Source organism: Asparagus officinalis, chromosome 8, assembly GCF_001876935.1.
Source record: "Asparagus officinalis chromosome 8, Aspof.V1, whole genome shotgun sequence".
Taxonomy (NCBI): domain Eukaryota; kingdom Viridiplantae; phylum Streptophyta; class Magnoliopsida; order Asparagales; family Asparagaceae; genus Asparagus; species Asparagus officinalis.
Genome location: NC_033801.1, coordinates 26424470 through 26438812, shown reverse-complemented (window position 1 = coordinate 26438812; position 14343 = coordinate 26424470). Strand labels below are relative to the sequence as shown.

The 14343-nt window shown below is 38.5% G+C and overlaps 1 protein-coding gene across 1 annotated transcript in view; it reads left to right on the top strand.

The window, feature by feature from the left end:
- LOC109820374 (ADP-ribosylation factor-like protein 8a) overlaps positions 1027-14343 on the top strand; it is a 14480-nt gene continuing 1163 nt past the window's right edge. Inside the window, exons 1-5 of the mRNA XM_020386501.1 lie at positions 1027-1235; positions 1488-1569; positions 1671-1703; positions 1800-1921; positions 14339-14343. The exon at positions 14339-14343 is cut by the window's right edge and continues 169 nt beyond it. Coding sequence (XP_020242090.1) covers positions 1198-1235; positions 1488-1569; positions 1671-1703; positions 1800-1921; positions 14339-14343 — 280 coding nt within the window. The 5' untranslated portion in view covers positions 1027-1197. The remainder of the gene's footprint in view (positions 1236-1487; positions 1570-1670; positions 1704-1799; positions 1922-14338) is intronic.

The window sequence follows — 14343 nt, the reverse complement described above, 5'->3', positions numbered from 1 at the left end:
CTAATGAGTGCCTGTGGGCACTCGCTAAGGGATGAGAGAGAGAGAGAGAGAGAGAGAGAGAGAGAGAGAGAGAGAAACGACGAGTTAGTGGATCACTTTGATTTCCACTATTTCTCTGCTCGCCTCTTCTTTCTCTATTCTCAAATCCCCTGTTGATTGCTCATGAACACCCATTCCCGTTAGAAAAGACCCTCCAATAAATCAATTATTGTCGAATGAATGTGACCTGTATCAATTATTCCTAAGTCATCTCCTTTGTAAACAACTATTGTCCATGCATGCTACTATATACTCAACCAATGACTTATCATTGAGATAGTTTATATTGACTATATGTATATGCATTTGTTACCATGAATTATAGTTTTCAGCGAAAATAATTTCATGAGTGCTCATTTGGATAGATATTTATCAGATCATAATTTTGCCATAATATACGTCCACCAATGCTGTAACACCAAGTTTCATCAATCAGATGATTGCCAACTCTTTGTAACCTTTCAATTTAAAAAAATATAGGGTAAATAAAGCTCCCTTTCCCCCCCCCCCCCCAAAAAAAAAAAAAAAAAACCCGCCTTAAGTGTAGGGATTATCACAAAAACCGTTAACTTTTAGATTTTATGAGATAACGCTTTTAACTTTGAGATTTTTATCAGAAAACCCCCAAATTAAGAGGGTGTTTTTGATAAAATCTCAAAGTTAAAAGAGGATTCTAATAACTCCTCAGCTTAAGGGGTCTTTTCTGGTATTTTGAACGTTAAAGGGGATTTTCTGACAATTGTTCAAAGTTAAGGGGGGTTTCATGATATTGAGCCAATAAAATACTCCAACAAATTTCTATAAATAAACTTCGAATTACAAAATTAGAGGGGCCCAATCCGAACCTCCTGTAGAACGGGAACACTGATGCAAGCCCAATCCAGCCAAAGAGTCCACTCATCCACCCCAGCAACCAATCATAATCCACCACATTTTATATTACTTTATTGTTTTTTTTTCCAATTTTTTAATTCCTCAATTATTTCATCTTTCGGATACCCCTTATTACGGTCGCCCTCGCGGGCAATACCGCAGCGCTCTCTGAATCAGGCCTGGAGATTTTTAAGGTTCCTCTGTTTTCCTTTATTAAAAAAAAAATCCCTAATCTCCAATTTCTCCAGCTCCAAAAAAGCCCTAATTTCTCCGCTAATTCAATCCATGGGGCTGCTGGAAACTATCCTCAATTGGCTCCGAAGGTGAGATCCTCGACCTCTCCCGCATTACTCGTGGCTTCGTTTGTTCTTAGATTCGAATCATCGGATTTTTAGGGTTTGAATCTTATTTTTTACGTTTCGTTTGTTCAGGCAAAATTTTGAATTCTAGGGTTAGTAACGGTGAAAATGGACAAAGATCAAGATTGGAATTTTATTTCTTTGGAGCTGTAGGAGTCGATTGAGATAGAATAGATTGTATTATTTACCTTAATTTTTTTTTATTTTTGTTTGCAGCCTTTTTTTCAAGCAGGAAATGGAGCTATCTTTAATAGGACTGCAGAATGCTGGGAAAACTTCCCTTGTGAATGTCATCGCAGTATGTACATTTTGATGTCTGCAACGGATATTTAGTTCTTGATCAGTGTAATTTGGGCTTAAGATACTAATTAAAATTTCATTTTTTCCAACTTTGTGCAGACTGGTGGATATAGTGAGGACATGATTCCTACAGTAAGTATAACATTCAACATGTAGGACTACTGATTGTTGTTCTTTGTTATGCATCGATTAGCTTTTGTCGGGTATTGAATAGATTGGATTATATAGGTGGGATTCAATATGAGAAAAGTAACAAAGGGAAATGTCACGATAAAGCTGTGGGATCTTGGAGGCCAGCCGAGGTTTCGCAGTATGTGGGAGAGATACTGCAGAGCGGTCTCTGCCATTGTGTAAGTTTTAATGTTTAAAATTTAGACCATTTCCTTCTGGGTGTTGTTATTTCCTGTACCTGCCCTATCCTGCCTTATATATATTCTTTGTACTTATTTGTTTTCTGGAGGACTGTGGAAGTCTTCTACATGGTCTTACAAAGGCTTTCCTACATTCTTCAATGATTGCCTGGTTTCCCTATTATTAATTCGGGGTCATTTTACTTTCATATAGTGATTTCATAATTTGTAGAACTTAATATTTTTTGAGAAAACAGTTGTATTGATAACCAAATAGCTAACAAGTATATCTGACTACAAAATGAATAGGAAACACTAAGGAGCTCTTTTTCTGATTTTATCATCAATGTTAGTTTGCATGTTGTTTTTGTGGACTAGGAATTTTTTGAAATGCACAAAGCCTTGCAATGCATCACACGCAAGAGTATAAGACCTGTTTTTTTATGTGAGTGGTCTTCATGGGATGCATATTGGATCGTCATGGGATGCATATTGGACATATGAGTACATACAAACTTATTTTTATTAATTAATATATACTGATCCTTTGGCATATGTCGGAGAAAATCAAGAACATGTATCATGCATTTCTTGATGAATTGAGGTCACAAGCTGGTTTTGGTTTCAATATTTGTTATTTGGCAGACATGGATGGTAAACGTTGAAATAGAAGAATGAAAGAAAGAAAAAGAAAAAACCTTGTTTAAAGAATGATGAGGACAAGAGATGCATTTGAAGGATATCTCATTACCTTCTGCCCACAACTATGCAATGTGGGAGAGCCCCATGGAAGTTTCCGTATTAATCAACCCTTCTTTTCCTTTATATTCTGAGTATTGCCTCTCAGCCATTTACAGAGTTCTGGTCTCTTCATGGAAATATAATTCAGAGAAGTTCATAAGCCAAAAATGTTCAGAAGAAGGATTGTAATTGCGTCTAAGAAATAAGAGTATCTTGGAAACAAAAAATTGTATGTGCATGTGTGTGTAGACGGCCGGGGGGGGGTGGTTTTGGTGCGGAAGGGAGTTAGGTAGGGAGGTAGGCAGGCACGTGGTTGTGATATGAATGTGAAAGGACATGGTGATGGGGAGTAGGGTGAGGGCTCCGATCTGAGAGCAGTTTAATCTCTAACATGAATTCTTTAAAAACTATTTGGATCTGTTCGTCGTCTTGATGGAATGCGATCAGCGCCGTTGTAAACAGAGGATGGAGGCACACAAACATCATTATGCACTGTTCACAAGTGAACAGTACTGAAAGTACTTTTTACTCATGAGCAGTGCTTTGAGCGCTTTTCGTTGATAAACAATAATGCTATTAGGATTTGAAATAGGCTTTGTGGGGATTTTGGATGGATGGCTGGGATGAAAGTGGAGGAGATTTTTAGATAAATAACTAGACTTCACACCTAGGGGCCTTACACCCAAGGGCTTCCCATGCCAAAGAGGCAAATTACATGCGAAGAACAAGCAATTCACATGGTCAAAATTTACGTGACTCACTTTTTTTTGTTAATCAAAGTCTAATTCCTCATGGAGGATTATAACTTTATATATAGGAAAAAACTAAATCTGAAAATTGAATCAAATCCTAGCTGAAAGGAAACAAAATAATATATTAATATCCCAAACAAAGTAAATTCTAATAGATTCTAAATGATCCTAAAATCGTTGGCCCACGATCGTCCTGCATCACATGTGTTTTTAGGCAATATTGTGGTAGGAATGCTTGGATTAGAGTAAGGCAGTGAGAATGCATTTGTTGATCAAAACAAGTGAAGATTTGGGCTTAAGAGATTCAGAGGAAGTTTATAATAGCATCATTGAAGGGTATGGATATAGAATATTGAAACGTTGAAATTAGGTTCTGAAACTAGAGAAGTAATACAAAGAGATTTGATCTTAAGAGATGCTAGATAAGCATTTATATTATATAGGAAGGTACAGCCAGAAGAATTGTCATGATCATTGTAGTATATTGCTTAAAATAAGGTCTAACGATGGATTCTGAAATAGAAAATAAATGTATTTCAAAGGTGAAATTGTCGACCATGTGTTACTAATATATGTTATCGTTTCTCATGTCAACTGTGTGGACTTTAATTTATGAAAAATCAGTAATATATTGAAAGTAAAAATGACTCAGTTCGTGTTACTATGTAAAATTAGAGTTGTGTTGCAACTCTAAAACAACCATAAACAACCTCCCTTTGACTCCACAACATGGTTTTAAATATCTGTTGATCATCTGATATTGTCACCGAGTTATCGGATTTGGGAGATTTCCACTAGGATAAGTAGGATTTTTAATCGGTTATCGTTTTTATGGATTTATCGGCGAGTTATTGGTGATAAAGGCACTTATCGGTCAATAAGGGAGGCTGAAAATATCGGATTTATCAGCGTGAGTTTTGAGTTGAATTGTTGGGCTGTTACTTAGTGAGTTCTTAAACCCGACCCGACCCGCTTTTGATAATGAAATGAAGTTTCTAACTTCAAATTCAGTCCGAATCCTTCGTGAATCTCTCTCCCTCTGTGCAGCTGTTCTTTGAGCCTCCGAGCCTCTTCGAACTCCATCGAGCTTAAGATCTCTATTCCCCTCTTAACTCCGTTGACCTCATCGCTCTCCTCCCCGACCTTGAAGCTCACGTCCTCTGACGTTGCTCGCCTCCCCGACCTCGAAGCTCACTTGCTCGCCTGCCCGATCTCGAAACTCACCTCCGCCGACGTCGCTCGCCTCCCCGACCTCGAAGCTCACCTCCGCTGACGTCGCTCACCCCCCGACCTCGCAGCTTAACTCCATTGCCTCCCCGACCTCGCAGCTCAACTCCGTTGACGTCGATTGCCTCCCTGACCTCGGAGCTCACCTCCGTTGATGTCGCTCGCCTCCTCGACCTCGAAGCTCACCTCTGACCCTCTTCTAAACATGATTATTTACATTTTGGTATGTTTATATTTCATTAAGTATGGTTAGATTACATTTTTGCTTTTTATATTATATATATACACCATCCAGTATATCACTCCGATAAATACTACTTATCCTCGATATATCCTCGATTTCCGCTACCCGATAAGGATTTTGACCGTTCGATAAATCCCTGATAACGTATGTTTAAAACCTTGCTCCACAAGAACAATTCGACAATGAGCATAATATCCTCCTTGCAACGGAGTGGCCATGGTGGGTTCATAGCTCGGTGTCTAGTCATCCTATTTGAGAGTATAATCATTTCTATGGAGATCATAGGATTCTATATGTAATGACCTGTCTCTTCAATGAATGATATATTGGTCTTCGTATAGTACTATGAATATGATTTAATTTGTTATAGGAAAAGGGTATTAATGTCAAGATGCCAAAGAGAGAATTTATAATGAATTGTTACTATTTCTCTTCTTATAGTACTATGGATATGATTTAATAAGTTGTGGGGAAGGGGTTTTAATGTCAAGATGCCAAAGAGAGAATTTATAACTTGAGACAGCTTTTGCATGCCTCGAGTCTCCATAATGATGATAAATGTAAGTTACTCGTGTAGCTAAGGAAAATGATAAATGCAAGTTGAACAGTTAAAGAACTTTAGAGAGCAAGCATGAGAATCCTCTCATGCTTTGTCCTTTGATCAATCCCCTTACCCAATATTCTGCTTCTTTTCTCTTTTTTATTCTTCTCGCTTTATATTTCTACTTCTCCTTTTTCCATTCCAATCATTTTTCTATTTACTACTTGTTATCTTTTTTCTTTCTTTCTTTTACCTCTTCCTTGTTTCTAATTTGAAGGGAAATTTTGAAATTGAGCTCAAGTAAATGTGTGCATGGATGGGCATTAATGTTATAGAAGGCGCTAGGCGAACTAGGCGTTTGAGTCAGTGCCTAGTGCCTGGACGTCTAGGCATACGTCTTGGCGTTTAGCTAATTTTTAAATTATTTAATTACAATAATTGATAAAAGTATGTATTAAATTCATATAAATTTGCCAAAAAATATAACAATTTTAGATCCATAATAAACCATGCATACTTAATTACTAAATAGTCAAAATAATAACTAACAAATTGTATAAAAAGCGCTAGGAGGCTAGGCGTTGGACCTGATGCCTAGAACCTACGAGTTTTTTTTTTAATTACAATAATTAATAGTAAATGTCAATGTTATAGAAAGTTTCGGTGTCAGACTGGTGTCTAGGCAAATTTCTTTCTTCATTTAAGTGGTGGTCGATAAGATTTTGCTGAAGATCGGAGGAGGTAGTGGAGGTGTTCATATTCAGAGGTTAAAGGAGTTTGAAGGAGGTTGGAGAATGTGGAGGCTACAACACAGAAAATCACGATCAATACCTAAATGGTGTTGTCCACATAAGCAGGCAATGATCCCCTAAACACTCTCAAAACCTATGTGGGCGGCTTAGGTATCGTCTAGGCGCTAGGCATTAGTTAGGTGGCCTACGTACTGCCTAGGCCAAGGCATACACCTAGGCGGACCAAGCGGAGGCTTTTTAAAACAGTGATGGGCATTGGTATAGACATAGGTTGAGTGTGTTGATGTGATGATAACAGCAACTAAAATTATCACAGCTTCTATACCACCGTCAAAAACAAAAGTTTTTATCCCGTCTTCGAGGCTGAATATACAATCAGGCTTTGTTATTCTTCAGTGTGTCCAAGTATTCCTACCAAATGCTGCATCTTGATCCTCTATATCCTAGGCATCTGTTGAGTATATTGAGCTACATGTATGCACACGATTATAATGAGTTCTTTTGAGCAAAATCTGTTGTGTCCTCTACCTGAAGAAAAATGTATAAACCACTTATTCTTAATCGTTTTATGGCATAAGATTGTCAGTAAGCGGTTCTGTTAATAAGTTGTTAAGACTGTTAGTCTGTTATTTGAAATTCTGGAAAGGAAAAGAGGAAATTTTCACTGTAGACCCGGTTCAACTCTTTATTACCGAATTCGAGCTTGTTGAGTTTTATTTAGCGGAATCGACCCGGTTTCTCACCACGTCAGCACCGTGATGAGAAAACGGGTTGATTGTTTTTTAAACGGCCTCGTAAACAGTCGGGGTTGTCAATCCTGACTGTTTAGTCCATCCGCTACGAAACACTTAACTAATTGGTCGGGTTTGGAAACCCCGACCAATTCAGAATGGTCCCATTTCAAATTGGTCGGGATTCCCAACCCCGACCAATTAGCAGAGCCCAGCCGTCGCTGGGTTTAACCAGTGGACGAATTGGTCAGGGTTGGGAACCCTGACCAATTCGAAATGCTCCCATTTTGAATTGGTCGGGGTTCCCAACCCCGACCATTAAGCAGAGCCCAAACGCAGGGCCAACGTAGGTGCACAAAATGGTCGGGGTTCCCAACACCAACCATTTTGTAGACCTCCTTCCAGCCCACATTCACCTGGAAACTCATACTTTCTGTAGTACAAAATGTAATCACAAATAACACATGCTAAAATGCAATCATACTCCTGATTATCAATCCACAATGAAATCACAAACACAAATATCATACGTACAATTCATATTCGCAAACTTAACATTATATCAAATCCATCGCAACAAACACAAATATCATACGTACAATTCATATTCGCAAACTTAACATTATATCAAATCCATCGCAACACAAACAACATATCAAGTACATTATATCAAATCCATCGCAACACAAACAACATATCAAGTCCAAATTGCAACTCAAACGCAAACATCGTATCAAGTCCATCGAAATTTAACAAATATCAACAACGCCCTTTCCCCTCCCTCTCCCTCTCCCTCTCCCTCTCCCTCTTCTTCCTCTCCCCCTTCCCCGTTCACCTTCGACGTGAGCTCGGATAAGTTCCTCGTCCGGTTGTGTGTGAAGTTGAAAGCGCATGACATCCGCGTCGACTCAAACCTCCTGTGAACATCCGGCCTGAGCCTGCTGTGAGCCGCCAGCTTCATCATGCGCATGGCTTGATCCCGCCTCCGTGTGTCCTCGTCGACGTCGCCGCCCGTACTCAATTAGTCGCTCCTCCCGTCCATCGCGGCTTGCATTACGCGTCCTCTGAAGAGCTGACCGTATCTTTTTTTATCATTCGAAGGAACGTGTTTCTCGGCTCCTGCTCGGTAGTCATGCGCAATGCGTCATGTACCATAGTAGAAAGCTCTTCGAGCTCTTGTACCTATAAAATAAAAACCGAAAGAAAATTATTATCAAGCGGATGGTGAGAAAATAAAACTCAGAAAATAATTGTATATTTTTCTTATACACTTACCAACTCTCTCGACTGGGCCTCTTGGTATGTACTCCTTCGGGGCTTTGTTTTCCTAAAATATTCACCGGCGAGTAATCCCCCAATATCACCGCAGGTACACACCTAGGTCAGGTGCATCAGTCCTCTCCATCACTACCTGTTCCTCCTTTAAATCCCACCTCTGGATGTAATCTTGGCAAATTACTTCCCAATTAGCATGATGTGCACATTTTCTTGGATTTCTCTTTATTCTCTCCATAGGCCTTGGAATATGTTGCCGTAGTCCAAATTGTCGAAGCACACGGTCAGGCACGTGCATTTCGACAATCTCAAAGCATATAAGTGGGATCCGAGCACGTGACTCCAACACTAGCTCGTAGGGCATCCATTTGACCTATAAAGAAGATATTATGATATATTGATTGAATATATTTAGATATCGGTAACAATTGGTCGCATAATTGAATATATTTAGATATTATAATTTTTATACTTGTTCATCCTCCATCTGATCAAGCTCGTTTTTGTAAAAGTTTTCATGCTTCTTTGGAGAGGTTTGCCAAGATCTGGACACATTCCATCTATTTTATATACAACGGGTTAGTATATATTGAAATAAAGCACTAAAATTACATGCATCTTAATAATACCTGCAGCCTAACGGAATATGACCATCGAGAGCGCGGGCCTCCCTCAAATCAGGTGTTCCCAAATGCAATCGCTTCCATGATCATATCTGTAGCAAAGTGAGACTGTCCTTCAATTCTTTGTTTTGTACGAGTGCTATTTTCGTCATCTCCCTATACAAGTAGGCTAACACTGCACTCTCCTAAGATAACTCTCCACACTCCGGCTTGTCTCTTATAGCTTGGAGGCACCACATGCGGCCCGTTATAGTGTGGCCAATAACGACTATCATGTACGGGGTGGAAACACTACTTACATGCCTCTCTATAGTTGCTTGATTGATACCCCACTCAGAAACGTATGTGTAATATGAAATATTTGCACCCCCGACTGCTTGGACGTAACCGCTATAACATGTGAACAAAGCAATTTTTGCAATTCTGATATGTTACAGGTGCATGTGCAATATGAACCTCCCAAGTTAACGGTGTAATTATGACCATGTTTGTCTGTAACCTCCCATTCATCTACAGCAAATCTAACAATATTCGTGCCCCTCGTCTGCTTAACTCGAGCTCCTAAAATCGTCTCATTGTTTGGTGTCAAGAACAAGGCCCACATTGCTCCATCCTCTCGCCGCTTGATAAAATAGTAATTGCGCCTGTAAAATATCCTCGCAATCAACGCCTATATGGGCATTGTCCGAGCCCCCTTAAGTACCCCGTTGAAGCTTTCAGAACAATTAGTTGTCATCATGCAGAACCGATTCCCTCCATCTTTACTAAGTGCCCACCGGTCGATGTAATCATTGCTCAGACTACTCTCAATCCAATCATGTGCAGCTTGAGATGTTGCCTTGATTTGATCCCTTATCCGATCATACACACATGTTTCGGGCGTACAACCCGCTTGCCACAGAAAGTTTTGTAAATGAATTTGACTAAAGCTCTTTTTGAAGTTAGCTCTTATGTGTCGTAAGCAATAGCGATGATGGTGATGAGAGCCAAATCTCTCCTCCACAATGCTTTTGGAATACCTTTCATCCTATCAGATATGAAAGTAAATATTCTAGGAGGCAACACATTAAAAATATATAATTGAATGCAAGAAAAAAACCACTCCCAATTCTCACTGTTCTTGACCTCCACAACGACGAAGGCCAAAGGAAATAAGCCACCATCTGCATCAACTCTTGTAGCAACAAGCAGTACACCCTTGTATTTACCGTATAAGTGTGTGCCATCAATGTTAAGAATAGGTCGACAAAATTTAAACCCCTCAATCGAAGGCCCAAATACCTAAAAAACAGAGGTGAATTGATGAACTCCCGGATCGGTCTCTTTGGTTATGAGTTTGTATTCAGATCCAGGATTACTTCTTTTGATCGCATCAAGATATTGAGGTAGTGTTGCGTAAGACTTATCCTAATCACCAAATATTTTTGTCATCGCAATTCTCCTTGCATTCCATGCTTTAATATACGAGATTTTAATGAACTTGGTATCAAGCACTTTCTCAATTATATTATCGGGCGTTAGATCAAGCTTCTTCCTTAATTTTGGCATAATCAACCGCGCTATGTAAGAGGCAGATGCACCACTGTGATCTTGCTCTAATATTGGATTGACACGTGTGAACACCGTAGTATTCACTGATCCTAAATTGAAAATTGTGTTTCTTTCCTGCAAATGCATATAACTTCCAAGGACATGAGTAATCAGCTTCATTTCCCTCGGTCAGACCTGTTCTTTGTGTGTTCATAAAACATATTGCATTATAACTTGTGCGATTGTTTTTAACTTGCTTGAACTTGAAATTCTTTTCGAAAGAGTATTCACGAATAGCATCAACCAATTGGTCCTTAGTCTCGGATAAATCATCAACTTTAAAGGGGGCGTCATCATCTCCTCTACGAATTGAACTTTCACCGATGCACATATCATTTACTGTGGAAGAACGAATCCACTCATCATCTTCAAACTCGTCGGGGGGTGGTTCTTCGTACTCAACATAGTCATTATTAACGTAAGCCTCATCAGGCCATCCCGGATTATCTTCGACATCTTGGGTAACAAATTACATGCTATCAACTGGTGCACTATATTGTTCTTCACCTCCCGAGTCATTGCTTCTTTCATCCTCTTTGATTGTTGTCCCACTTAACGGCCCTATATTTCCATAAGAGACTTCGTTATTCATGACATTTGACGTTCCACCGAATTGAGCCCGCTCCATTTCATTCGAAGAAGAAAGAAACCCATCAGAATGAACTCCCATATCTAACATGCGTGAGAATTCTCCTGAAGGTTTGAATATTTGGCACGAATTATGTGGCAACTTTTCAATAAATAATTCTACCGTTTGTTGCGACTTGCCCAATTTAAACATAATACTCATATGATAATCGTTCGAGATCTCCACTACGGATGTTCTATCAATAGCTATGGGCCAATTGCATATAATTTTCAGTCGGTATTCTCGTGGGTCAATTTTCGTAACTCGGTGTAATTTCATAACCAAGTCGTAGTAACTATATGATTCCGAGATCATTAATGGCGTTGTTACCCCTCCGACGTACATTGACATATTATTTATCCCATAATTAATTTGCCCATCATAAGAACAAGCAATAAAAATCATATTGTTCAACCTATTCAAAAAAAATTATATCATTTAAATATAAAAAATTAAATTAATATGCAAATAATCTCATATAATTTCAATCAAAAATCCTAATTCCCAAATTGTAAATCCTAAACCCTAAAATTAAACAATTGAACATTCTATGCTCTAAAAGTTAATTACATCGATAACAATTATCATATAAACGAATTTCAGCGATAACTCTAACCCACGAAATTCATTTATGAATGAAAACCCTAGAAATTTATTTTTAAGAAAAAATCATAGATTTCAACATGTTAAAAGAGGAGAGGAGTAGAAGAAATTACCTAAAGAAGTTTAAGACGACTTTTGATTTGAATTTCGATCGAAGAAACGAGTTGAAACTTGAGATCTGAAGCTTGGTTTCGGGAGAACGGACGAAAGAGAGAAGAGGGAGGCGGAGAAATGAGAAGGGATCGGGGGAAATAGGGTTCGATGGCTTTTATACGGTGGAGGGGGCCCAGAACAAGTAGTCGGGTTTCCGAACCCCGACTACTTTTTGCCTTGGCCAAGCACCGCGTTTGGCCTCTGCTTAATGGTCGGGGTTGGGACCCCGATCAATTTGAAATAGGCTTCGAATTGGTCGGGGTTCCCAACCCCGACCGATTCGTCCACTGGTTAAACCCAGCGACGGCTGGGCTCTGCTAATTGGTCGGGGTTGGAAACCCTGACCAATTCGAAATGTGCCCAGATCGAATTGGTCGGGGTTCCCAACCCCGACCAATTAGTTTAGTGTTTCGTAGTGGATGGACTAAACAGTCGGGGTTGATAACCCCGACTGTTTACGAGACCGTTTAAAAAATAATCGACCCGCTTTCTCGCCACGGCACTGACGTGACGAGAAACCGGGTCGATTCCGCTAAATAAAACTCAACAAGGTCGAATTCGGTAATAAAAAGTTGAAACGGGTCTACAGTGAAAATTTCCTCAAAGGAAAAATAGTTGCCTGACTATTGTTCCACCAATCTTATCAATGAGGTGTTCTGACAATAAGCTGTTAGACTGTTAGTCCGTTATTTGAAGTTCTGGAAAGGAAAAATAGTTGCCTGACTATTATTCCACCAATCCTATCATTACTTTTTATGTGATCTTTTTATAGCCATGTGAGGGAAGCATTGACATTTCTTAATCAAACTCGTGTGCCTTGAATTTCTTTCCCTTCTACAAATTGATGAATTTGGTTCATAAGAAAAGGTGAGGTGTGGCAAAATCTCAGCGGATACAGAAGAAAATTGCTATTCCTGATAAATTATAAATTATGATTAGCATCTAGGTCTCTCATGTTTCGAAAAAGGAAATGTCATATCATAATGAATGTAACTATAACTTTGCAACGCATTGCCATGAGAGACTTCTTCCAGTCCATGGCTAGCCTAACCTTTCAAGTTTGCTCTTGGTTCAGATATGCACAAGTTTCAAAGAATTCCACTTTGCATCAGTGGTTCTTGCTGATTAAGTGTTTAATCTAGTATTGACCCTCCAATCCAGCTTCAGCTTTGACTTGAATCTTGTCTCAATATAAACCGCACACTCAAGCCAAGTTTTGTTTCTTGTAAGAGTTTTCCAAGTGTACAAAATTCTTACTTGGAGAAGTTAACAAAGAAGCTTTTTCCCCCTTCCCTTCAAGTTGGATTTAGTTGGCTCACCAGCTTTTGTCTTCCTGGAGAACTTTTTAATTTGCTCTTGTTTGATTAGCTCAAGTATTCCTATGGACAACATTAAATATGAAGTAAAGTTAAAATTGTGAATAATGTTTTTCCAACTTCACTACTTTTTGGTTGGAAGATAACATGACAATTTTTTTAAAGCTTTTCTTTCAAGCAACCAGACACACTTTTACTTGGAAAATGCATCTACTGTTTCTGCACATTTGCACACACGCTGATATGCCTTTTTAAGGAGCGTAAAGGAGAAGTGGGTAAATTGGATTTTGCTGAAGGTTTACAATGTATAGTGAGACTAGATATTGTCTGGGGATATTCTTCCTAATGCATGCTGCAGCTTTTCGAGCCATTGTTTTTAACCCTTTGTATAGGATCCACTGACATTCAGAGTATACTTCTCTATCAATACTTTGTTTCAAGTAATGAATGAGATTATGAGAGTCTCTGGGTTTCCCCCCTTCTAGCATAGAGATATTTTATGAAATGAGTTGCCAGATCACTATATGTAGACTAGAAATTGTTAGCGTGCAAATGCACTTGATAAACATAATGTTTTTTCATGTTTGTACTTTTAAAAATATGAAAACAAATTATTTTTATTTTGAATATATATTCAATAGATAGAAAGAGAGTGTGATGGTCAATTGATTTTCTAAGAGGAAGTTAACTTTTACCTTTCATTATTTGAACTTGAAATATTCTACTATTTTTCTCATCCTCATAATATTCTTTATATATAAGCATAAATAAATTGTGGTGTAGATATTTGTTCAGGACCCTGACTTTTTATTTACATATGTTTATTTTCTTTGTATAAGCTAAATATAAAAAAACTTCAATTTTGTGGCCTTCATTTTTATTTCATGACATTGAGTTTCGTAGAATATTCTAGAAAGAAAGAGAATGGAAAAGAGGGGGGAAAACCATCTTTTGTAAATTTGCATGAAATGTTCTAGGAGAGGATATAAAAGAGAGAAAAATTATCCCTTACAAAATTACAACTTTACCCTTTTCAAACAATTAGAAAGGTGGACATGTCCAGCACTCATACACATTTTGACTACCCCGGATTGGTTTTTTAGTATAGATATAGATATTCTCCAGGATTTCTCTGTAGAGTGTGGCCACCTTTGCTATTGTCAAGAGGATCAGCCTTAACAAAAGACACATTAGTTGAAATAATTGCCGTTGTTGTATTTGAATTTATGAAAGAAATCAAGGGATT